At 48.5% G+C, this 25,452-nt stretch overlaps 1 protein-coding gene and 1 long non-coding RNA gene across 3 annotated transcripts; one reads left to right on the top strand and one right to left on the bottom strand.

The window, feature by feature from the left end:
* Positions 1–743: 743 nt before the first annotated feature.
* OSM (oncostatin M) lies at positions 744–4,686 on the bottom strand. Its single transcript, XM_053589929.1, has 3 exons — positions 4,634–4,686; positions 2,915–3,048; positions 744–2,317 (listed from the first exon to the last, which is right to left on the bottom strand). Exons 1-3 carry the CDS (start codon positions 4,665–4,667, stop codon positions 1,730–1,732), a joined length of 756 nt encoding a protein of 251 aa, XP_053445904.1. The 5' UTR covers positions 4,668–4,686; the 3' UTR covers positions 744–1,729.
* On the top strand, positions 3,841–11,972 carry LOC128584788 (uncharacterized). 2 transcript variants are annotated; one of them, XR_008379732.1, is made up of 3 exons: positions 3,841–3,952; positions 7,098–7,203; positions 11,821–11,972. It is a non-coding gene; the product is annotated as an uncharacterized LOC128584788 (long non-coding RNA). The 2 variants fall into 2 exon arrangements; XR_008379733.1 differs by lacking the exon at positions 11,821–11,972 and adding an exon at positions 8,618–9,613.
* The last annotated feature ends 13,480 nt before the right edge of the window (positions 11,973–25,452 follow it).

Below are 25,452 nucleotides of genomic sequence, written 5' to 3'. Positions count from 1 at the left end.
TGTGTGCACACCAGGCACACACGGCAAGTGCTTCGTGTTCATTGCACATCAGGCAGGGTACTGGTGGCAGGGGTGTGGCTGTAACCTCAAATGTTCATTCATCCTACAGATGTTCAGGGCACCTGCCATGTTCTAGGCAGTATATGTGCTCATGTCCTCCTGGGATGATTCATGAACATATATGATGGGATTCACTGGCACGCACCTGTACATGCACAAGTATGGAAATATGTACAGAGACACACCTAGATATCCATGCACACACACACACACATTAAATACATTTACAGAATAAGCACCCATTAGGATGCTGACATGTAGGCTTAAAGATGAGGCAAGAAAAATACATATGCAACACACATCACTACACAACCGCATCAGGACACACACACACCAGCCACATACCCACAGGAGCCACACACCCACATTCCAGCCCTTCTCCCTCCGCTCTTGCTACCACATCCCAACATCCTTAATCCCTGATGTGTCAAGGAAGACCCATTCAACTCTAAAAAATGGCCTATGTCTAAGATATCCTCACATTCAGAGTCCCCAGCTGACTGGCACATGTGACTTTCCTTCTTGAACAGAGCAAGGGCCCCCAGTGCACCCTTAGGTCATGAACACTTTTGGCCTTGGCACCTGGGGACCTTCTTTCTCTATGAGACTGCCTCCCCTCCCCAATCCTTTCCCACAAGGCAGCAGAGAGACACGGGGACTTTAGAAATCAGGCAAGTTTTAAATATAGGTTGGCACAATATTAACATTAAATACACATCATAAATAAGCATTATAAATATAAAACTGATAAAAATTGATAAATTAATCATGTCCCTCCAAAGAACTGGTCCAGTAGCTTCAAGAACCTGCTCTCAAGAGGGCTATCGTTTCAGTCTGAGAAAATTCCATGATACACCACCAGGGGGAGCACCCAGCTTCGAGGCCCCAAGTACAGACAACTAGGAAGTCTCCCACCAGCATCTACCCCATTGCCATTTGCACTAGACATCCTGATTTACAGAGAATATGATAGCCACTTTCTGTCCCAGAGTCCCAGAAACAGAGTGGGCCTTACTTGGTCCCCAACTCTCTGGCTTCACAGAGAGAAAACTGAGGTCTAGAGAGGTAAAATGATCTGCCTGAGGTCACATAGCAAGTTAGGGGCTGGGCTGGGACCTGAGTCCCCTTCCCTGGACTTTCATATCAGTTCTCCTTCCAGGACACCTGGCCCCTGATACAGCTGCCTAAAGTGAGGTTCCCCAGACATCCAGGTGTCTGGCCTGAGACCGGGTGAGGCATAGGATGCCAGCTCAGGCCATGACCTCTCCTTCAGAACCATGGAAAGGAGGAAGTCTGGGGGCAATAGCCCTGCAAGTCATGAGAGGGAAGGGCCAGCAAGGCCTCCAGGGAGCAAAGTAGGGGGGCAGTCAGCCCAGCTGTGAGTCAGCCTGTGTCATCAGACCCCTGAATCAATGGAAAGTCGGCCCCGCGTGGCCTGACCTGGCCACCCCACTGGGACTGGGGAACTCAGGGCTAAGGAGTACAGCAGCCTGACTCTACCCTACTTCCAGCCTGGAGGAGGTAGAAGGGGCCTGCCCAGCTCCCACCCCTTAAAGTGCACTTCTGAGAAGTAGGGAGTGGAGGGAGCAGGTTTGTGTCTGCCTGCCTTAGCCCCTCACATCCTCAGAGCACCTGCTGCATCCTTCACCTGCAAGGGGTACTCCTGAGGTTACTGGAGCAGCTGGCCCCTGGGTGTGAGTTTCTTGCCTCTGCTTGAGGGTCTGGTTCTGCGGGCTCCCTTCTGTAGGGCCCGGCGGGGCCTATGTCTCCGACTCTGGCTTGGGCTCGCCCCCCAGTCACTGAAGACCTGCCCCACGGAGCGCATGAAGCGATGGTAGCCGTCCAGGAACCTGCAGCCCTCCAGCTTGCGCTGAAAGGCACCCGGGGTGGGGGTCGGTGGCAGTGAGGTCCCTGGGCCTGTCTGAGTGGGCTCAGCTGCATCCTGGGAGCTGCCAAGCAGCCGGGACATGCAGTAGATATTGTTCCTGAGCCCCTGGATGTTCAGCCTTGCCATCTTCAGTGTCTGCAAGTCCTGGGCATTCTGCCTCGCCATCGGCAGCTTCTCCAAGTCCTGGGCCTCAGGGAGGTGCCGCTGTAAGGCAGCAAGTCTGTGCAGGACAAGGCTCAGGGTGGCATCAAGGGTCCTCAGAAAGGCCTGCTGGCCCAGCCCCCTCAGGGCATCATTGCTGGGGAAGGCCCCAGGACGCTCCTTGCAATGGTCTCTGAGCCTAGGGAAGTCTAGGCCTTGGATGCGGATCTGGGGAGAATGAGAGAATCAGGGTGTGAGTACTGGGGACTCCAACCACACAACCACATACAAACATACACACACAGATGAGTCTGTTCTAGTAGGCCTTGAGATGTAAACCTCATGCACACCTGTTCAATCTGCCCTTTGTACAGGTCCAGAAACTGAAGCCCTAGAGAGCAAAGGACCCACAAGATCACTGCAGGCAGGGATGGAGGAATGTTGGGGGGCTGGCAGGGGTGACTGCACAGGTAGTGATTGTGGTGTGAGGATGTCAGTAGGGAGTGGTGAGTTTCAAGAGGGCTGGACTCCGTTTTGCTCACTGCCATGTCCTGGTACATGGAACAAAGCATGTGGCAGGTGCGCAGTGAACACCTGCAGGACAAGAGCTGAACCAGGCAGTGGCATTCACGCTCTGGGCCCATGGGGCTAGGGAAGCTGTATGCCTCCTTAGCTTTTCAGGGTTAGGGCTGGAACAACATGGGACTCAGCTTCCCCCTTACCCCCATATTGAGGGTTGGGCCTGGCCCTCCCAGGGGCTCCCTCCCTTCCTGGCTCTCACAGTTCTCTGAGACTCAAATGTGGCCACAGGGCTCAAGTGCTCACATAGGGGTCCAGGAGTGTGCTGGGGTCCTGTGTGGAATTTGCCTGCTTCTGGAGCTGGCTGAGGAGTGCATGGTAATCTTCCCGGCAGCGGCCCATAGCCATCATACTTGAAAACAGGAGTCCAAGGACCAGACCTGGGGCACAAAAGGGAAGTGTTACTTGGCCAGGAAGCCACAGATGGGAGCCTGGGGGTGGGGGCCAACAGGGCCTGGAAGGTGCTTCCCTTCATGCCAGGTTCTGTGCAGCCATGGGCAGGGGCTGGGCACCGTGGGGCGCTGTATGCACAGAAATGCCTGCTGGGGCCACCACCACCTCCCCAGTGAGTCACTGCCCAGGACTCAAGACAGGAGTGGGAGGGGCAGGAGCCCGGGATAGTGTGATTTACCAAATAGGTCTTTTTCACAGAAGGTACAGTGCCTAGCTGGAGTTCAGTCCTGCTGACACTGCATACCAACCTCAGGAACCTCAGGTGGGGTTGTCTCTCCACAAGATCTTGGGGACAGGGGGCGGCCACTGCCCCAGGACCCTGCCTTGTCAACTACCCTGGGCCCCCAGTAACAAACCCTGGCCCTCCATAAAGGTGGACTTAAGAGGGCTTTGAGGCAGGCAGCACAGCAGCAGCCATTGCCCTGAGCTCTGTTTGCAGAACCAGGAGAGGCTGCCTTTCCATGCAAAGTCTCAGTCTGGGTGGGATGTGTGAGACTTGTTTGACTGACAGGTGAACGAGGGCTTGCTCAGGTCACAGAGGCCCGTGCTCTCTCCTGACCTTACATGTCTCTCCAGTGGCCAGGGATGCTGTGAGCCCATCAGAAGTTTCCAGGGGGCAGCATAGTTATCGCTCACCAACCCCCTTCCCTACTGGGCACCGGCAGCCACGTGGTCGGAAGGGGCCTGTGGTGCAATGTCCCGGAAGGCAGTGACACCATCGTTCCCCTCCTAAGAACCATCCGGCCCCTTGAGGAAGACTGACTTCTGGGGAGGGCAGAGGGGCCCGTGCCCAGGCATAATGACCCCAGGTCACCCTCGCTGCCGCCCCAGGTATTCACTGCTGGGCTCTGGGTGGGGGTGTGGTGTGAGTGGTGTGTATGTCTGTGTGTGTGTGTGTGTGTGTATGTGTGGCAGCCCACACATGGGACTAGGGTGTCTGCATGGCTGCACGTCTGGGTCTGTGTGAGGCACTGGAGGGAGCACCCACTCCATTCACCCCAGGGCCCTGAGCTGCATGTGAGGGTTCCCAGGTTGATGTCACATGGCTCTGTGTATGCATTGTTGTGTGGGTGTGGCTGTGTTTGTTGTGTGATTGTGAGGGCTCCAGGACCCCCAACCTGGCTGACTTTCTATCCATCCCAGAGCCCCACATCCCCATTCCCTGCCCAGCTCTGCAGCTCCCTTCTTTGCCCATCACATCTGCCACCTCCTTCCTGTTTCCCCCATCTCATCCCAATCCATCTTCATCCCTCACCTGCTGGCTCCCAGAGTTGCCTGTACATCACCTCCCGCTGGAAGCCTTCTAGGGGTACTCCTTCTCCACCTGTGGGGATGCTGGGTTCTCAGGGAACCACTCCCTCTGTCTGACCCCCTGTGCTTCTCCCCTTCTCAGCATCCTTCTGCCTGGTGCCTGGCCTCCCTAGCTCCCAGAGAGCAGAAGGTGCCCCTGCGGCCTGCTGGCACCTGTGGGCACACCAATAGGGTGCTGGTGAGGAGGAAGGAAGTACTTACTGAGCAGCGTCCTCTGTGTGATCAGTGCCCGCATGCTGGGTGCCCGTGCTCTGGCCCGCGCCTGCTAGGGGTGACACCTCACGGCTGGGAGCCCTGCGGGCTGGCAGCCACTTTATGCCCGCTGGGGTGATTGGCCAACACCTCGTGAGGTGGGTGGGGAGGGGGTGGGGGGAGGGCAGGCCTTCTGGGAACATGACCCCAAAAACCAAAATTTCCATGTCAGCCAATGGGCGCTGGGTGCGGTGGCATGCCCGCTCCTCCTCCTGTTTTCTTCGAATTCGTTCTTCGAGGTCAGCCCTACGCCCAAGGATGATGTAAACCACAACCCCAGCCTTCCTGGGCAAACGTGAAGGAAGAGGGGTCTGTGCCATTTTCGGGGGACTGAGCCCAGGATGGGCAGGAGGGACTGTGAGCTGGGCCTCTGGAGGTCGCAGGCCAGTCTCTGTCCAGGAACCATCGGCCTCGCAGGACCCAGGCTTAGGGTTGAGGAGAGCAAGACATCTTCCTTCTTAAGTGCCCTTCCCACCCTCTTGTCGGGGCTGTTGGGACATCTGTGAGCGGAAACCACCGGGGTCTGGGCACAGAGCCAGACCCAGGCTGGCAGCCCTGAGATTGTGGTTCTGGCCCCAAGACCAGCATCCCCCAGCCTGTCTTCCAGCTGTCCCCTTTCCTTCAGTGTGTACCCCTTACCAGCCTTCCCCATCCTGGGCCCACAGCTCAAAGCCAGGTCCTTTCTCTGCAGACAGCGTCCTCTGGGGAGACCTGGGTACTTGAAGTAAGAAAAACAGGAGACCAGGGGTCAAGACCACTGATGTGCTCTATGACCTCAGGCAAGTCATTTAACCTCTCTGGGCCTCAGAGGCCCCACTTGTCAATGGGGAGAGGAGAGACATTTCCTGGCCCGCTTTACAGAGCTGCTGCCATCATGGACATAAAAGGCAAAAAGCCTTTGAAGAAAAAATGAAAATCGAATTCCAGGTACTAGCTTTCTGGGGTGGGAGTGGTAAGATTTGGGGTGTAATCTGAGTTGGAGAAGATGGGGAAGCTGTGAGCTCAGAGGGGAAGCCAGGAGGGGGAGTTGCCTCTGTGACGGTTGGGGACCAGGTTTCACTTTCTCTGAAAGATAGTGATCGTGGGTTTGTCCTCTGCTTCTTGAAGATTTATCTGAACTCAGAATGAAGGGCCCCTGGAAATAGTGCCTCCCTGGTCAACCTGCTATTTTTCTGTAGGGTAAACTGAGGCCTGTGTGAAGGCAGACAAGGCTAGGGAGAGGGCTTGCCCATGCCTGGGGGACCCAGAGCATCTGCTAGGTCCAGAAGAGCGTCTTTAGCCTGCACTCTGACAGCCTGGATGGGAGGAGGCCTCAGAAGGCTGGGGAGTTAGGGCAAGGCCCGTGAGGGCTGCCAGGGGCATGAGCTGCTCTGGCTAGTGAGAGCACTGGGCCTGCAAAGCCCAGACAAAGAAAGCAGAGATAGCCAGAAAGGAGCAGGACTGGAAGCATCCTGTTCCTGCCCTCCACTGATGCCCGGCATGTCCACCAAGGCTGTTCCAATCCGCTCTCCACCACTGTAGACATGCCCACCACTACTCATTTATTCATTCAACAAACCTTTATTTGGCCCACTCAGGCCAGCCGCTCCCAGGTGCTGAGGATCCAGCAGTAGGCTAAACCAGATAAACCCACACTGAGGAGGCTCCACCCCTGCCACCCCTACCCCGCCAAGGAAAGCCTAATACCTCACCCCTGCCACCCCCACAGGAGTTCTGGATCCTCATCCAGAATGTCGCTTCTGCTAAATCCCTCGTCTCTGTGCCCACTCCCGTGATGCTGGTTCCTGAGGCCCCTGCCAAGCCAGGATCCTTCTCCATTTCACATCCCTGATGTCATCTTGCAACAAGTTGGGTCCAGGATGCCTCCCTCAGGCTTGGCTCATTGGCAGGAGGAGATCGAAGCTCTGGGAAGTTCAGGAGCTGACTCAGGGCAGAAGAGCCAGATCTGGCTAGAGAGTTCCTTGCCCCTCTCAGCTACAGCTGACCACCTACCATACTCAGGGACAGCCAGCCCTGTGCCTTCATTCTGTTATTCCCACCCCAAGGTCCACGTAGGCTGCACTATCTTCTTAGTTTAAAGGAGTCTCTAAGACACTGAGGTTGCCTGCCCACTTCTCCGGAGGAGCTTTCAAACCAGACCAGATGACCATGCTCTTAGTACACACACAGCTAGTCAGGGTACTGTGCACAGGCCCCAGGGACCACAGTCCAATGCAAGGAGAGCTTCTATATCAAGTTAGGGCTGCTGCCACCAAGTCCCACAGACTGGGCTGCTTAAATAACAGAAATTAATTTTCTCATGGTGCTGGAGGCTGGAAGTCTGAAATCAAGGGTTGGCTACTTCTGAGGCCTCGAGTCTTCTTCACATGGTCTTCCCTCAGCCTGAATGTGTCCTAATCTCTTCTTCTTATAGGGTACCAGTTGGATTGAACCAAGGCCCACCTAGTGATTTCGTGTTGCCTCAATTACTTCTTTCAAGGCCCTATCTCCAAATACAGTCATATTGTGAGGTAGTGCGGGTAAAGACTTCAACATAAGAATCTGGGGAGGATAAGATTCAGTCCCTGCAGCTCTAAGGGAAAGGAACAGCTGCAGTTCTACAGGAAGTGGGGACCCTGGCAGAGGGTCCAGAGCTAGGGATGTGCGGAGTACAGGGAGTGGCCTGGAGGCCAGGAGGCCTGACCATTGGAGCGAAGTGTGAGGGAAGATGCGTCAGCGTTTCTGGTGAGGTCAGCGCCCAGTGACGTCCCTCGTACCAGCAGGAAAAGCTTGCAACATGGCCCAGCCAGTATAAATAGGCTCCCCAACCACGGGGCCCGGGCTGTCCCCTCTTCCCGGGCCACGTCAGCCAGGTCCTCGTGACTTGCAGGGGAAGAGAGGACAGGCTTGGTTCCTCAGAACTGTTGTTTCCTGGCCTTTGCAGTCCACCCTCCAGCTGCTGGTGGCCTTGCCTAGGATGGCCTGGTGGGTAGGGCAAAGCTAGAGGCAGAGGACCCACTCCACTGGGGAGCAGAAGGCAGACCCCAGCCTTCCAGCTGCGTGGAAGGTGGAGACCAACCCAAGTTCCAGTCTCCATCTGCAGTTAGCCCCTGTGTTCTTGGCCCAGTCACATCCCTTTTGTGAACCTCACCTTCCCCTCTGTAAACTGCAGTGACCTAACACAGTGACAAAAAGACAAACGATCCAATTTAAAAATGGGCAAAAGATTTGAACAGATATTTCTGAAAAAAAGAGGTGCAAGTGGCCAATAAGCATGTGTAATGATGCTCGACATGAGGACAATGCAAATCAAAGCCACTGTGAGATACCACTTCAGACCCACTGAGGTGGCTGTCACCAAAGATAGACAACAAGCATTGGTGAGGATGTAAGAAATTGGAACCCTGGTACATTGCTGATGGAAATGGTGCAGCCAAATTGGAAAACAGTTTGGCAGGGCCGGGCATGGTGGCTCATTCCTGTAATCCCAGTGCTCTGGGAGGCCAAGGCAGGAGGATCACTTGATGCCAGGAATTTGAGACCAGCCTGGGCAACATAGCAAGACTCCATCTTCACAAAAAATGTTAAAATTACTTGGGTGTGGTGGCTCACACCCATAGTCCCAGCTACTTGGGAGGCTGAGGCAAAAAGATCTTGAGCCCAAGAGTTTGAGGTTGCTGTGAGCTATGACACCACGGCACTCTACCCAGGGCGACAGAGTGAGACTCTGCCTCAACAACAAAAACATCTGAAATTAAATGATGGTGATGGTTGCCAACCTTGTGAATATACTAAAAATCACTGGAATACAGGGTATCCGTAAAGTCCCTGTGCTGTGCAATTTATAGTGTGAAACTATTTTAAATCGCACATGAACTTTATGGACACTTTATATACACTTTAAAATGATAACTTTGATGGTATATGAATTGCACCTGAATTGTTTAAATGCAGTGGCAAGCATACCTCCGAGGACGACCAGTGGATTTCAGTGAGATGAGATGTTGCACGTGGGCACCTGGCGCATCATAGTGGGTGTGATAAACACTTACCCACCAGCCGCTGGGGCAGACAAAGGAGGAGAATTGCTTATGTCATGGGGTGACTTTGAGGGCAGTTGGGAAAGGCATGTTACATAAATCCCAGGGTGAGCAAAGATCTACGAAGGCGCTCTCCTCAGGAGGTCACCAAGGCCACCTTGGGCTGAGGGGAACCCTGGGCTCACAGCCTGCCACAGAGTTTTCCTGGGACCTTGTGTGTCCACAAGTGTAGGAAATCATGTTCCCTGCCTCGTGCCCAGTGGTTCTCCCAAATTGAGTAACTGACCCCCCTCTTCTAGGGGCCCCCCCTCACATCTTCAGAGAAGTACAACCTAGACAGAGCAGAGAGCAAGAGAAAGGGAGAGAGAAGGGAGACACTCCCTTCTGTTCAGTAATCTCTTACCATCTGCCTCCCACGAGCTGAATGCACAGATCCTCAGACCAGCACCCTGGCACAGGGAGCCCCCAGCCCCTGGGGAAGGCAGGTGGCATGCCTGTAACCACACTGACTGGAAAGGCAAAGGCGCTGCCCTGCTGTCCACTTTCTGGTGGCCTGACCTCCACTGCCCTCTTTGTACCCAGGGTCTTGTCTGTGAGATGAAGCGACTGGCAAGATGACCATAGAGAGCTCACGACCTTACAGAGCCAGACAGAGGCCCTTAGTAGAGCCCCCTTGGGGATCTAAACAATGAAATGACATTCTAAATGAAAAAAACAATCAAGGGTATATGTGAGGCTTGGTAAATGTGGAATGTAAATGTCTTAGCAAAGTAACTAAGAAAATGCCAGGAGGGCTATGTCAACTAATGTGATGAAAATGTGTCAAATGGTCTATGAACCAAGTGTATGGTGCCCCATGATCATATTGATGTACACAGCTATGATTTAATAAAAATAAAAGAAAAGAAAAGAAAAAAAGAAAAAAACAAAACACTTTACTGTTGAACAAGGATAGGGAAGTCTGAATTCTGATTTTTCTCATGATGACAGCATATGATGCTTATTTTGGCTTCCTTCCTTCCTTCCTTCTTTCCTTTCTTTTCTTTCTTTCCTTTCTTTGCCTCAAGCTGTCACCCTAGGTAGAGCGCCATGGCATCACAACTCACAGCAACCTCCAACTACTGGGCTCAAGCAATTCTCTTGCCTCTGCCTCCCAAGTACCTGGGATTACAGGCACCTGACACAATGCCCAGCTATTTTTTGGTTGCAACCATCATTGTTGTTTGGCAGGCCCAGGCTGGATTCGAACCTGCCAGCTCAGGTGTATGTGGCTGGCACCTTAGCCGCTTGAGCCACAGGCGCCGAGCCTCTTTTTCTTTTTTGAGACAGGGTTTCATCATGTTGCCTAGGCAACTCCTAGGCTCATGAGATCCTTCCACCTCAGCCTTTCGAGTAGCTGGGGCTATGGGCAAGCACCACCGTGCCTGGCATATAGTGCCTATTTTGAAAGATCAGATTCTGTCAAAAAATGTTTTAGTGCCTCAGGTTAGCCTATGATAATAATCAGACAAATTTCTGGAACCTAGTTCTAAGCATTTCACTTCTTTTCTTTTTTTTTTTTTTTTTTTTTTGAGACAGAGCCTCAAGCTTTCACTCTGGGTAGAGTGTCTTGGCATCATAGCTCACAGCAACCTCCAACTCCTGGGCTTAAGTGATTCTTTTGCCTCAGCCTCCCAAGTAGTTGGGACCACAGGCACCCGCCACAATGCCTGGCTATTTTTTGGTTATAGTTGTCATTGTTGTTTGGCAGGCCCGGGCTGATTCGAACCCACCAGCTCTGGTGTATGTGGCTGGCGCCTTAGCTGCTTGAGCTACAGGCACTGAGCCTAAGCATTTCACTTCATTGAAGCCTTGTGACCACCTCAGGAGGCACAATATCCTTGGTTTTGTCCTGTGGATGGGGAAACTGAGACCTAAGAGGCAGAGGCCTTGGAAGGAGCAAATACAGTTTCAAGCCCAGGTCGCCTTTCTAGAGCCTCAAGGTTGACCAGTATGCCTGGTGGGTCATCCAGAACTGAGGTTGCCAAGTGACTCAACAAAAGCAAACACCACAGTTCTCATGGGAGCAGGAAAGGAGAGATCCCCTCCCATTTCTCACAAGGGGAGACCAGCCTGGACAGAAAGCAGGACAGCATGGGACCAGTTTAGAGAATGGCAGGTGTGGCCCAGAGACTTACTGAAAAGGAAGAAAATGAGGACGGGAGGGTCACACATCCTGCTGAGCTTTGCTGCCATCGCAGCCTCTGGAGAGTGGCCTACAACACAGCTTGGTCATATGTCTTTGCTTAAAACAGTTCCCTGGCTTCCCATTACCATTCCAATAAGGCCAAAGTCACTACTATGGCCACTAGGTCCTGCCCACCTCCCCAGTCTTATTCATATCTCTCCCTTACCTGCATCCTTCTCATTCCTTCAGGGGAGCTGAGCTCTCAACCTCCGGCCCTTTGCACATGCTGTTCCCACTTCCTGAGCACTCTACCTACTGAACTGTCCCTGAGACATCGAAGTTCAGTCCAAGTTTTACCTTTTTAAGGGAAGCCGTCCCTGACTATCCTCTACTCCAGACTGGTCCCTGTGACCCTTTTAGAGTACCATGCATCCCTCCATGTTATGGTCTTCACAGGTATACACTTTTACAAATATAGGTTGCCTCCCCTGCCAAACAGTAAATTCCAAGAGGGTGTGCACTGTGTTTGCAGCTCCTTATAGCCTCTCTGGAACATAGCGGAAGCCCTAGAAGGTAGCAAGTGCTCATCGAATCTTTGGTGAATGGATGAATGGACAGCTGTGTAGATGTGGCCATCTGTAGAAGCCCCAGGGAAAGATGATCTGTGGCTCCCATGCTGCAGGACCCAGATATGTCCCTGTCCCACGCCTGGTGCACCTGCAGCAAGGCCCCTGGCAGGGAAGGGCCCCCTCACTGCCGGGAGGAGTGGGTCTCCCGGAGCCTTTTCTGTGCACTCTTCCAGTTCCGTCTCCCGAGGAAATAAGAATTCTCTCATCACAAAACACGAAAGCATGTGATCTTGCTTCTGGGCAGCTTCAAAGATGCTGACATTTTCCTTTATGATAATTTTTTTAAAGCAAATTCAAAATCTGCTCTTTCACTCATTGCAGATTTCAACATTTCTGAAAAAACGAAATGAAGAAAAAGCCACCTATGCTGCTTCTAAAGAACTCACTTTGCAATGGACTCCATATGAGCGACACCTGATGGTCTCATACAAAGAGGCCAGTTCTTCACAAGAGGTGACATTCCTACATTAAAAAAAAAAATACCAAAACAGACAAATCACAGTGGCTTTCAGTCCCTCATTCAACTTATATTTAAGGACCCACTGTGTGTGCTGGGTACCTTAGCTAAGTGCAGGGGATAAATTAGAGAGAAAGGGTAGCTTAAGGTCAAGTGAATTTGTTATGAGTGCCTTTTTATATCCAGGTTTTGAAGGGTGAGTGGACATATACACACACAGGAACACACATGTGCCAACACCACCCAGGACATGGAAGGGCCTGGAAGAGCATTTGTTAAAGGGCTCATTTCTCACATCAGGCCATACGAGAGGGCGCCTGACCCAGCCTGGGTTACCTGGTGTCTAGCAAAGCACCTGCGTATGCCTTGAGCAGGATCCATCGGAATCATTCCCTGGGACTATCCCAGGGTGAGGGTTTTGGACTGGGATGCCATCATTTTGCCATTATGATAAGCCACCTTTCCCAAGCTCTACAGCCAGGGAAGTCAAAGGAGCGCCCGAGCCCTGGTCCCTGTTGAAGCCAGGGCCATCCACATGGTGTGTCCCAGCCACAGAGGGTAAGGTGTGGGTCTCCTGCTAGCTGATGTGGTTTTCTGGCACTTGGAGCTAGGAGTCCTTGTGAGGAAGTGGCGGGGGGTGGGGTGGGGGGCAGGCAGTGTGGAGGGAGGAAGTAGGCTGGGCTTGGGCATAGTACGTGCAGAAGAAATCAGAGCCTTTGCTTAACAGAAAAGGCAACCAGAGAGGACAGTGGGAAGAGGCCAGGGTCCCAGTGGGCATGTCTAGGAAAGACAGCCTGGATCTCAGGGAGAAGTCTGGGACACAGAGGTGGGGCTCACTTGCAGGAAGCTTTATCGCAGCCCAGAGGGAATGACCTGGAACAGGCACTGTGGCAAAGCTGTCTTCATTCCTCCCCCTGCTCTGTTGCTGAGAAACTCTGGGCATTTATCTTGATACAAAAAAGAGAAACAAATGAGGTTCTGAGGTCCTGATGGGGAAGAAGGCCATCCAAGCCTATTCTATCTAAAGACCTACTGGGACCGACAATTCAATGGGTGGTAGGGTGGGACTGGCTGGGGTGGGACAGGTTATCCTGTCCAGAATGAGCGTGTAAGGAAGGAAGGTTGAATGATACGACATTAAATGCAAATGCTGGGCACCTCCACAGTCAAGAAGGCAGAGCTTAGGGCCAGATGCCGTGGCTCATGCACATAATCTTAGCAGTCTGGGAGGTGGAGGTGGGTGGATTGCCTGAGCTCAGGAATTTAAGACCAGCCTGAGCAAGAGTGAGACCCTGTCTCTAAAAATAGCCAGGTGTTGTGGCAGGCACTTGTAGCCCCAGCTACTTGAGAGGCTGAGGCAAGAGGATCGCTTGAATCCAAGAGTTTGAGGTTGCTGTGACTGTGATGCCACAGCGCTCTACTGAGGGTGACCAAGTGAGATTCTGTCTCATACACACACAAAAAAATGAACGTAGAGCTTCATAGCCAAAAGGTGGGAACAATCCTGATGTCTTTCAACTGATAACGAATAAACAAAATGTGGTCTATCTACACAATAGAACAGTATTTGACTAGAAAAAAGAATGACATGCCGACACTGAGCCCCAAAACATGATGTCGAGTAAAAGAAATCAGATGCACAAAGTCACATATTACACGATTCCATTTATGTGAAATATCCAAAATAGGTGATTCTGTAGAAAGAGAAAGCAGACTGGTGCTGGCCTGGGGCTGTGGGGAGAGAGGTTTCGGGAGGGATTACTAATCAGGATGGGGTTTCCTTTTCTGGTGATGATGTTTGGGAACTAGACAGAGTTGATGGTTGCCCAACATTATGTATGTACAAAATATCACTGAGTTATTCACTTTATTTAATTAATTAATTCATTATTTTATTGTTAAATCATAGCTATGTACATTAGTGCAATTAAGGGGTACAATGTGCCGGTTTCATGTACAATCTGAAATATTCTCATCAAACTGTTCAATGTAGCCTTCAGGGCATTTTCTTAGTTACTGTATGTAGACATTTGTATTCTGCCTTTAGTAAGTTTTGCCTGTACCCATTCTAAGATGCACCGTAGGTGTGGCCCCACCTATTACCTTCCCTCCACCCTAACCTCCCCCCTCCCTTCCCCTCCCTTGGCCCTTTCCCGATATTCTTGTGCTATTGGATACTTTTTCTTCCATTCCTGAGATACTTTGCTAAGAAGAATATGTTCTAGCTCCATCCATGTAAACATGAAAGAGGTAAAGTCTCCATCTTTCTTTAAGGCTGCATAATATTCCATGGTATACATGTACCACAATTTGCTGGTCCATTCGTGGGTCGATGGGCACTTGGGTTTCTTCCATGACTTAGCAATTATGAATTGGGCTGCAATAAACATTCTGGTACAGATGTCTTTGTTATGTTGTGATTGTTGGTCTTCTGGGTATATACCTAGTAGAGGAATTATAGGATTGAATGGCAGGTCTATTTTTAGATCTCTAAGTATTCTCCAAACATCCTTCCAAAAGGAACGTATTAGTGGGCATTCCCACCAGCAGTGTAGAAGTGTGCCCTTTTCTCCACATCTACGCCAGCATCTCTGGTTTGGGGATTTTGTTATGTGGGCTACTCTTACTGGGGTTAGGTGATATCTCAAAGTAGTTTTGATTTGCATTTCTCTGATGATTAAGGATGATGAGCTTTTTTTTCATGTGTTTGTAGATCATGCATCTGTCTTCTTTAGAGAAGTTTCTCTTCAGGTCCTTTGCCGACCCTGAGATGGGATCACTTGTTATTTTCTTGCTAATACGTTTGAGTTCTCTGTGGATTCTGGTTATTAGACCTTTATCGGAGGTATAACCTGCAAATATTTTCTCTCATTCTGAGGGCTGTATGCTTGCTTTACTTACTATGTTCTTGGTTGTCAGAAGCTTTTTAGTTTGATCAGGTCCCAGTAGTGTATTTTTGATACTGCTTCAATTACCTGGGGAGTCCTCCTCATAAAATATTCACCCAGGCCAATTCATTAAAGAGTTTTCCCTGAACTTTCTTCAATCATTTTTATAGTTTCATGTCTTAAGTTTAAATCTTTTATCTATTGACAGTCTATCTTAGTTAATGGTGAAAGGTGTGGGTCCAGTTTCAGTCTTTTACAGATTGCCAGCCAGTTTACCCAGCACCATTTGTTAAAAGGTAATCTTTTCCCCACTGAATGTTTTTAATAGGCTTGTCAAAGATCAAATAATGGTAAGTAGCTGGATTCATCTCTTGGTTCTCTATTCTGTTCCAGACATCTACTTCTCTGTTTTTGTGCAAGTACCATGCTGTTTTGATCACCTTCGATTTATAGTACAGTCTCAGATCTGGTAGCGTGATTCCTCCTGCTTTGTTTTTATTGCTAAGTAATGTTTTGGCTATTTGAGTTTTTTTCTGATTCCATATAAAATGAAGTATTATTTTTTCAAGGTCTTTAAAATATGACAATGGAGCTTTAATAGGAATTGCATTAAAATTATATATTGCTTTGGGTAGTATAGACATTTTAACAATGTTGATTCTTCCCAGCCATGAGCATGGTATGTTTTTCCATTTGTTAACATCTTCAGCTATTTCTTTTCGTAAAGTTTCATAGTTCTCTTTGTAGAGATCCTTCACGTCCTTTGTTAGGTATACTCCCAAATATTTCATCTTCTTTCACTACTGTAAAAGGAATAGAGTCCTTGATTGTTTTGTCAGCTTGGTTATTGTTGGTATATATAAAGGCTACAGATTTATGGGTGTTGATTTTGTAGCCTGAGACATTGCTGTATTCCTTGATCACTTCTAAAAGTTTTGTAGTAGAATACCTAGTGTTTTCCAGATATACGATCGTATCATCTGCGAAGAGTGAAAGTCTGATCTCTTCTGACCCTATGTGGATACCCTTGATCACCTTTTCTTCCCTAATTGCAATGGCTAAAACTTCCATGACAATGTTAAAGAGCAATGGAGACAATGGGCAACCTTGCCTAGTTCCTGATCTAAGTGGAAATGATTTCAATTTAATTCCATTCAATACGATATTGGCTGTGGGTTTGCTGTAGATGGCCTCTATTAGTTTAAGAAATGTCCCTTCTATACCGATTTTCTTAAGTGTTCTGATCATGAAGGCATGCTGGATATTATCAAAAGCTTTTTCTGCATCAATTGAAAGAATCATATGGTCTTTATTTTTTAGTTTGTTTATGTGCTGAATTACATTTATAGATTTACATATATTGAACCAGCCTTGAGACCCTGGGATAAAATCCTACTTGGTCACGGTGTATAATTTTTTTGATGTCTTGTTGGATTTTGTTTGTTAGGATCTTATTGAGTATTTTTGTATCAATATTCATTAGTGATATTGATCTATAATTTTCTTTTCTTGTTGGGTCTTTCCCTGGTTTAGGGATCAAGGTGATGTTAGCTTCGTAGAATGTGTTGGGTAATATTCCTTCTTTTTCTATATTTTGGAAGAGGTTTAGTAATACAGGTACTAGTTCTTCTTTAAAGGTTTGGTAGAATTCTGACACAAAGCCATCTGGTCCTGGGCTTTTCTTTTTAGGGAGATTTTGTATAGTTGATGCTATTTCAGAACTTGATATAGGCCTGTTCAACATTTCCACTTCGTCCTGGCTAAGTCTTGGTAGGTGGCATACTTCCAAGTATTGGTCGATTTCTTTCAGATTTTTGTATTTCTGAGAGTAGAGTTTCTTGTAATATTCGTTGAGGATTTTTTGAATTTCTGAGGGGTCTGTTGTTATTTTGTCTTTGTGCATAACATTTCTGATTGATGAGATTAGAGATTTTACTCTTTTTTTTCCTGGTTAGGTTGGCCAAAGGTTTTTCTATTTTATTGATCTTTTCAAAAAAACAACTTTTGGATTTATTGATCTGTTGTATAATTATTTTGTTTTTAATTTCATTTAATTATGCTCTGATTTTAATTATTTCTTTTCTTCTGCTGGGTTTGGGGTTGGAATGTTCTTCCTTCTCCAGTTGCTTGAGATGTCCCATTAAGTTATTAATTTTCTCTCTTTCCATTTTCTTGAGGAAGGCTTGCAGTGCTATAAATTTCCCTCTTAGGACTGCCTTTGCAGTATCCCAGAGGTTCTGATAATTTGTGTCTTCATTGTTGTTTTGTTCCAAAAATTTGGTGATTTCCTTCTTAATCTCATCTATAACCCATCTATCCTTCAGCATAAGGTTATTTAGCTGCCATGTTTTTGTATGGGTATGCAGATTCCTGTTGTTATTGAGTTCAACTTTTATTCCATGATGGTCTGAGAAGATGCAAGGAATAATTTCTATTTTTTTTAATTTGCTGAGGTTGAATTTGTGGTCTAGGATGTGGTTGATTTTGGAGTATGATCCGTGGGCTGATGAGAAGAATGTGTATTCAGTTTTGTGGAGATGAAATGTTCTGTAGATGTCTGTTAAGTGCAGATGTTGAATGATTAAGTTTAAATCTAAAATTTCTTTGCTTAGCTTCTTTTTGGAGGATCTATCCAGCACTGCTAGAGGGGTGTTAAAATCTCCAACTACTATGGAACTAGAGGAAATCAAGTTGCTCGCGTCTGTTAGAGTTTCTCTTATAAATTGAGGTGCATTCTGGTTGGGTGCATAAATATTAGTAATTGAAATCTCATCATATTGAGTATTGCCTTTAACAAATATGAAGTGTCCATCTTTATCCTTCCTTATTTTGGTTAGTTTAAAGGCTATTGCATCTGCGAATAGGATTGCAACACCTGCTTTTTTCTGCTTTCCATTTGCCTGGAGTATAGATGACCATACCTTCACCTTGAGTCTATATTTTTCTTTTAATGTAAGATGAGATTCTTGTATGCAGCAGATATCTGGCTTGAGCTTTTGTATCCAGTCAGCCTATCTGTGCCTCTTTAGAGGACAATTTAAACCATTCACATTTATTGAGAATATTGATAAGCCTTTCGAGGATCCGGTGGACATTTTTAATCCTTTTGCGACTGTGGAAGTTGGAATTTGATGAAAATTTTCTGGGTGGGTTTACTTTTGTGGTGGAGGATTACACTGGTCTTTATGGAGGATAGGTCTGGAGAGCTGGTTTAGTTATGGCAAATTTCTTCAACATGTGAATGTATTTAATTTCTCCGTCATAAATGAAACTCAGTTTAGCTGGGTACAGGATCCTGGGTTGAAAGTTATTTTGTTTTAGGAGATTAAAAGTCGATGACCATCCTCTTCTAGCTTGAAAGGTTTCAGCAGAGAGATCCGCAGTTATTCTAATATTCTTCCCCTTGTAGGTGATGGTTTTCTTTCATCTGGCTACTTTCAGAATTTTCTCCTTCATATTAACTTTAGTGAATTGATGTGTCTGGGGGATGTTTTATTTGGGTTGAGTCGTGCTGGAGTTCTGAAACTGTCTGCTATCTGAATTTCAGAATCTCTTGGCATGTCTGGAAAGTTCTCTTTCATAATCTCGTGGAGAAGTGACTCTGCGCCTTGTGAAGCCACTTCATTGCTTTTGGGGATCCCTATAAGACGAATATTGGTTTTCTTCTAATTATCCCAGAGCTCTCTGAGAGAGTGATCTGTTTTTGCCCTCCATTTCTCTTCCTCTTTGAGAGTTTGGGAGCGTTTGAAAGCTTTGTCTTCAATGTCAGAAATCCTTTCTTCTGCTTGCTCCATTCTGTTTTTGAGGGATTCTACTGTGTTTCTCAGATCTTGAGGGCTGCAACTTCTTGTCTCAATGTGTCAAAATGTTTGGTCATTTGGTCTTTGAATTCGTTGAATTCTTGAGATATCTTTTGGGTTACTGTTTGGAATTCTAGTTCGATCATATTTGCCATCCAGATTCTGAATTCGATTTCTGACATCTCGGCTATTTGTTTGTGCATGGGATCTTGTGCTGTGTCTGCCCCATTGTTCCTTGGGGGAGTTGATCTACTCTGATTATTCATATTGCCAGAGTTTATCCATTGATTTCGCCTCATGATTGTTTTTTCACCATCGCCTCTAGCTGTCCTCAGAGTTGGGGAGGTGCCTCTCCAAGATTAGACCCCAGCAGGATCACTCTATTGTTACTGGATCTTTGTAGGGAGTGACCCTGTGTAGCTCCTCTGGGGCTGCCCCAGCCAGGGAGTTCTGGTTGTGGGAGCAGCTCTGGAGTGTGACACACCAGGATCTGGCAACAGGGCAGTGGGGTGGGGGTGGGGTGCACACAGTTCTGGGAGTGCCTGGCATCCAGTGATTTTGGCTCAGAGAGCCCAAGGCTCCAGCAGTCTCTGGCCAGGAGAAGGGCTCTGCACAGAGGCAGGAGGGCTCCAGAGGGCACGCGGCTACCAGAGTCCCTGGCCAGATGAGCAGGCCAGTGTGGAGGCAGGGAGGGTACAGGAGGGAGGAGGAGGGGTTGCGTAGCTCCTGGAGTTCCTGGTCAGGGCGTGCGGAGGCCCAGCGGGTGCAGCTCTTACCAGGGTCTGGGCAGGGGCAGAGCGCTGATCACAGCGCAGCTCTTACAGAGGTCCGGGCACTGATCGCTGATTGTTTGCAGCTCTTACAGAGGTCCAGGCGCCGATAGTCCAGGCCCTCACCACACAAAGGCATGCGGCTCCTTCCGTCTGACTCCCGGCCTGAGGCAGCCAGGCCTGCAAGCCTGTCTGGCTCAGGGTGGCTCTCTGTAATCTCACGCTTTGACATATTCCTGCATTCTTTTATGTCTGGCTTCTTCTACTCAACTTAATGCTTCTGAAATTCATCCATGTTACTGTATCAATTTTCCTTTCTTTTTTTTTTTTGAGAGACAAAGTTTCACTCCGTCACCTAGGGTGGAGTGCAGTGGCACAATCATAGCTCACTGAATTATTCACTTTAAAGTGGTTAATTTTGTGTTATAGGAATTTCACCTCAATATAAAAAACAGGTTTTTGCGCCTGTAGTCCCAGGTACTCGGGAGGCTGAGGCAGAGAATCGCCTTAAGCCCAGGAGTTGGAGGTTGCTGTGAGCAGTGATACCACAGTGCTCTACTGAGGGTGATAAAGTGAGACTCTGTCTCTTTTCTGTTGTTATTTTGAGATAGAGTCTCACTATGTTGCCCTGGGTAGAGTGCATGGCATCGCAGCTCACAGCAACCTCTAACTCTTGGGCCTGAGCAATTCTGTTGCCTCAGCCTCCCAAGTAGCTGGGACTACAGATCACGCCTGCCACACCTCCCGGCTGTTTTGTTGCAGTTGTCATTGTTTTTTAGCTGGCCCAGGCTGGGTTCAAACCCTCCAGTCTTGGTGCATGTGGCTGGTGGCTTAACCACTGTGCTATGGGTGCCAAGCCTAAAAAAATAGGTTTTTAAAGACAGAGCTTAAAAACATATTAAAGCTAAGGGGGCAGAAGAGCAGTGAGTCAGTCTGCAAGGGAGCAAGAGAGGACCCAAGCTGAGCACTTCTCTGGCCCTTTTTGTTTACTGCCTGCCGAGCACTTGTGCAAGGGTTCGTATTTGCAAACAAAGCCAGGTCTGCCAGCTCAGGACAGGTGCTTGATGGTGGCCTGGAAGGGAGCTCTCGGCTTCTGGTAGGGGTCGTGTGTAAGCACAGGCAAGGTACTGAGAGGCAGGGCAGCAGGAGAGCTGGTGCAGGACAGGAGGTCTCTAACTCAGGCTGTGACCTGGAAGGGAGGAGACACACTTATGCAGGGAACATTGTGTGTGCTAGGGAAACATCACTTGTGCCGCCAGATGAGTGTGTGACCGAGACAGGGAGACCAGGAGGGAGTCTGGGTCCCAACACATGTGAGGCAACCGTGAACTGAATGGGAGCTCTGGAAAGTTTGGAATGCTGGGGGGGAAGAAACATGGGTCAGACAGCCAGAGGTGGGGGCCTCTGTGTCAGGATAGGGGCTGAGCAGAGCTCAGGCCCAGCAGCTCTGGGTATGACAGGGCAGAAAGCAGGGCATGCTGGCTTCAGGCTAGAGACAGAAGAGGAGGTGGGCAGAGAGGTAGGACAAAAACTGGAAAGGCTGAGGTGGGGGGCAGGGACACCAGCACAACCCACCACTCCCCCAGTAACTCTCAAGGAGCTGGGGTCTGAGAGCTGGTGCTGGGGCCAGCACTGGAGGAGGTGGCCAGTACGGCAGCAAACCTGTCCCCTGACCAAGGAGAGGCAGGGAGGCCTGAGGGGATGTGGGTCCAGGGAAGGGAGTGGACAGGAGGGCACACATGGGAACATGTGCAAACACAAAAACACAGAAGGAGCTGACATGTGCACACACATGCTCATGACAAAGAAACACAGACCCCCCCCAACACGTCCATATGCACAGATGCACACAGACATGCAGGCGCACGAGAGGACAGGGAGCCAGGCATACAGTGGACGTCTGTACAGAAGCAGATGCATGTATAGCTACAGACATCTAGACCTCCAAGGTCCAAGTACATGGTTACACTTGGACACAACTATAACTCCTACATACATGTAGACTGTCTTCCTCACACACATTTTTCTGCTAAAATAACTCACTGCAGATAATATACACTCACACAAAGGCTTCCAATTCTGTCCACGCACCTCACGCAGCACATGCTGGCAAGGAAGTTCTGGGCACCCCCTAAGAAGCAGCCTTGGCTCTAGAAGGCCTGCCTGAAAAAGTGGGACATAAGCACACTCACCCTGACCTATCCAGGGTCAGGGAGGAGCCAGGCCCAGGCCTCCCGTGCCTGCCCACACATCTGTCGCCATCAGCAGCAGACACCCAGCCACTGAAGCAGACAGCAAGGGATTGCAAGGGATCTTGCAAAATCATCCCGTCCTTAGGGTTCAGCTAAAGTGTCTCGCCCCCCTCCCCCCAGGGAAACTCCTCAGGCTCCTGTGGGCATACATAACATTCTTTTGGAATTCTGGTTCTGCCATGCCCAGCTGTGTCATTTTGGGCAAGTCACTTCACCTCTCTGTGCTTCACATGGAGATAGCACAGCTTGTTTTGAATAAAATAAAATTTAAGTCACAGTAAAATTTTAGTCAATGACAAACCACTCCCATAAAATTATAATGGAGCTGAAAAATTCCTATCATCTAGAGATGTCTTAATGATCCAAACTGTATAGGCCTGGGCTAATGTGTATGCTTAGGCCTTAGTTTTTAACAATTAAAAACAAATGTTTGCGGCTCGGCACCTGTGGCTCAAGCAGCTAAGGTGCCAGCCACATACACCTGAGCTGGCGGGTTCAAATCCAGCCCGGGCCCACCAAACAACAATGATGGCTGCAACCAAAAAATAGCCAGGCGTTGTGGCGGGCGCCTGTAGTCCCAGCTACTTGGGAGGAGGAGAGAGAAGACTCACTTGAGCCCAGGAGTTTGAGGTTGCTGTGAGCTATGATGCCATAGCACTCTAACCAGGGTGACGGCTTGAGGCTCTGTCTCAAAAAAATAAAAAATAAAAAATAAAAAAATAAAAACAAATGTTTGGAGAGTTAAAAACAATTTTAAATTTTAAAAATAGATAAAAGTAGCCAGGTGTGTTGGGCGGTGCCTGTGGCTCAAAGGGGTAGAGCGCCAGTCCCATATGCTGAAGGTGGCGGGTTCAAACCCAGCCCTGGCCAAAAAAAAAAAAAAAAAAAAGGAAAAGAGATATCCTCATTACATTGATTTCATCTTTACAAACTATGAGCATATTAAATCATCACATGTATCCCCCCAAATAGGTACATATGTTATATGTCAATAAAAAATAAAATTAAAAAAAAAATAAAAAAAGTAGCCAGGTGTTGTGGCTCATGCCTATAATTCTAGTACTCTGGGAGGTCAAGGTGGGAGAATTACTTGAGCTCTGGAATTTGAGGCCAGCCTGAGCAAGAGTGAGACTCCATCTCTATTAAAATAGAAAAATTAGCCAAGTGTTGTGGTGGGTACCTATAGTCCCAGCTACTTGGGAGGCAGAGGAAAGAGGATCTCTCAATTTCAAGAGTTTGAGGCTGCTGTGAGCCATGGCACTTTACACAGGGCAACAGAGTGAGACTATGTCTCAAAAAAAAAAGTAGAAAGAGCTTATACAATAAGGATAAAAAGAGCTGGACAATATGTTTCTGTTTTAGGCTGCGTTATTACAAAGGAGCCAAAGTTAAATAAACAATAAAAGTTTATAAAGTAAAAAAAGTTACAGTAATCTAGTCATTCCTTTTTTCCCCAAAAAACATTAATTAAGGTAGTACAAGTGATTTTATTACATGTATATCTTGTATCATGCTTAAGTCAGGGCTTTTTTTTTTGTAGAGACAGAGTCTTACTTTACTGCCCTGGGTAGAGTGCCGTGGCATCACATGGCTCACAGCAACCTCCAGCTCTTGGGCTTATGTGATTCTCTTGCCTCAGCCTCCCAAGCAGCTGGGACTACAGGCGCCCACCACAACGCCCGGCTATTTTTTTGTTGCAGTTCGGCCGGGGCTGGGTTTGAACCCACCACCCTCGGTATATGGGGCCGGCGCCCTACTCACTGAGCCACAGGCGCCGCCCAAGTCAGGGCTTTTGAATAGAGTTCAGTGTACCCAACAGGTAAGTTTTTGTTTTGTTTTGTTTTTTGAGACAGTGTCTCACTAGAGTGCTGTGGTCTCAGTCTAGCTCACAGCAACCTCAAACTCTTGTGCTCAAGCCATCCTCCTGCCTTAGCCTCCTGAGTAGCTGGGACCACAGGCACCCACAACGCCTGGCTAGTTTTTTCTATTTTTAGTAGAGACAGGGTCTTACTCTTGCTCAGGCTGGTCTCAAACTCCTGAATTCACCTGACCTCAAGCAATCTTCCCACCTCAACCTCCCAGAGTGCTAGTATTACAGGTATGAGCCACTCTGCCTGGCCCGACCGGGTAAGTTTTTATCTCACAACCACGCTCCTGCCCTTCCTACTTCTTGGTTTCTTGTGTCCTTTATGCTTTGTGCCCGTGTACACCCATATGTTAGCTTCCAATAAGGTTATTCTTGAAGAAAAAAAAATATATATATATTTTGAGACAGAGCCTCAAGCTGTTGCCTTGGGTAGAGTGCTGTGGCTTCATAGCTCACAGCAACCTCCAACTCCTGAGCTTAAGTGATTCTTCTGCCTCCACCTCCCAAGTAGCTAGGACTACAGGCTCCTGGTTATTTTTGGTTGCAGCCCTCATTGTTGTTTGGCGGGGCCGGGCTGGATTAGAACATGCCGGCTCAGGTGTATATGGCTGATGCCTTAGCCGCTTGAGCCATAGGTGCCAAGCCTGAAGAAAAATATTTTTTATGAATTTTTTATTTTATTTTATTTTTTAAAGAAAGAGTCTCATTTTGTCACTCTTAGTAGAGTGTTATGGCATCATAGCTTACAGCAACCTTAAACTGTTGTGTTCAAGTGATTCTCTTGCCTCAGCCTCCTGAGCTGGGACTACAGGCACCCACCACAACGCCTGGCTATTTTTTAGAGACGGGAGTCTTGCTCTTGCTCAGGCTGGTCTCGAACTCCTGAGCTCAAGCAATCCACACACCTCGGCCTCCCAGAGTGCTAGGATTATAAGCGTGAGCCTCGCCTGTCCTCCCCCCATCTGGCCTTTTTTATGAATTTAGCGTGGCCTGAGTGTATTGAGGGTAAGGTCTACAGCAGTGTGCAGTAATGTTCTAGGCCTTCATGTTCATTCACTGACTCAGTCAGCAGCTTACAGTCCTGTAAACTCCATTCATGGTAAGTGCCCTACACAGGTGTACCATTTTTTATCTTTTTACTGTGCTTTTACTATGTTTAGACACACACATACTACCATCATGTTATAAGTTTCTGCAGCACTCAGTGCGAGAACAGACTGTTCAGGATGTACCCTAGAGTACACTCTGACATTTCAATAATGACAAAATCACCTAGGGATGGCTTGGTGCCTGAAGCTCAGCGGCTAGGGCGCCAGCCACATACACCAGAGCTGGCGGGTTCAAACCCAGCCAGGTCTGCCAGATAACAATGACAACTATAACCAAAAAATAGTCAGGTGTTGTGGTGGGGGCCTGTGGTCCCAGCTACTCATTGGGAGGCTGAGGTAAGAGAATCACTTAAACCCAAGAGTTTGAGGTTGCTGTGAGCTGTGACGCTATGGCACTCTACCCAGGGTGAAGTAGTGAGACTCTGTCTAAAAAAAAAAATCAGAACATGTCCCTGTTAAGCGATGGGTGACTGCATCTATTAATGGAGTACAGCCTCTGCCCTGCTGCACAGAGCTGTGTGCAGTTTCTTCTCTCACCTCTATAGAAAGAGGACCAAGGAACCAGCTGTGAGGCAACTTGGTAAATCCAAGACCAGGTGGCCCCACCTGGCAGGGATGGAGATGAGGATGACTTTAAACCTTGAATTTTTGCTCTAGTGTCTCAGAGAAGGACTTAGGAGGCCACTTCCTCTGTATTAAAGATCCGAAAGGGTGGAAATGAGCCGCTGGTTCTGCCTGGTCAAGATTGCCTCATCCCTGTCCCTCCCACCCAGGCCCACATCCTCCCAGCAGATGCTGGGCACTGGGCTG

The sequence above is a fragment of the Nycticebus coucang genome, chromosome 4 (assembly GCF_027406575.1).
Source record: "Nycticebus coucang isolate mNycCou1 chromosome 4, mNycCou1.pri, whole genome shotgun sequence".
NCBI lineage: Eukaryota > Metazoa > Chordata > Mammalia > Primates > Lorisidae > Nycticebus > Nycticebus coucang.
The sequence above is the reverse complement of the archived record's forward strand: the minus strand, read 5'-3'. Positions and strand labels throughout refer to the sequence as shown.

Coding starts and splice junctions, on each gene's coding strand:
- OSM (XM_053589929.1), bottom strand. CDS start 4,667: ATGCGGGCACTGATCACACAGAGGACGCTGCTCA. Junction 3,049..4,633: donor CACACAGAGGACGCTGCTCA/GTAAGTACTTCC, acceptor TTTGTGCCCCAG/GTCTGGTCCTTGGACTCCTG. Junction 2,318..2,914: donor GCACACTCCTGGACCCCTAT/GTGAGCACTTGA, acceptor CATTCTCCCCAG/ATCCGCATCCAAGGCCTAGA.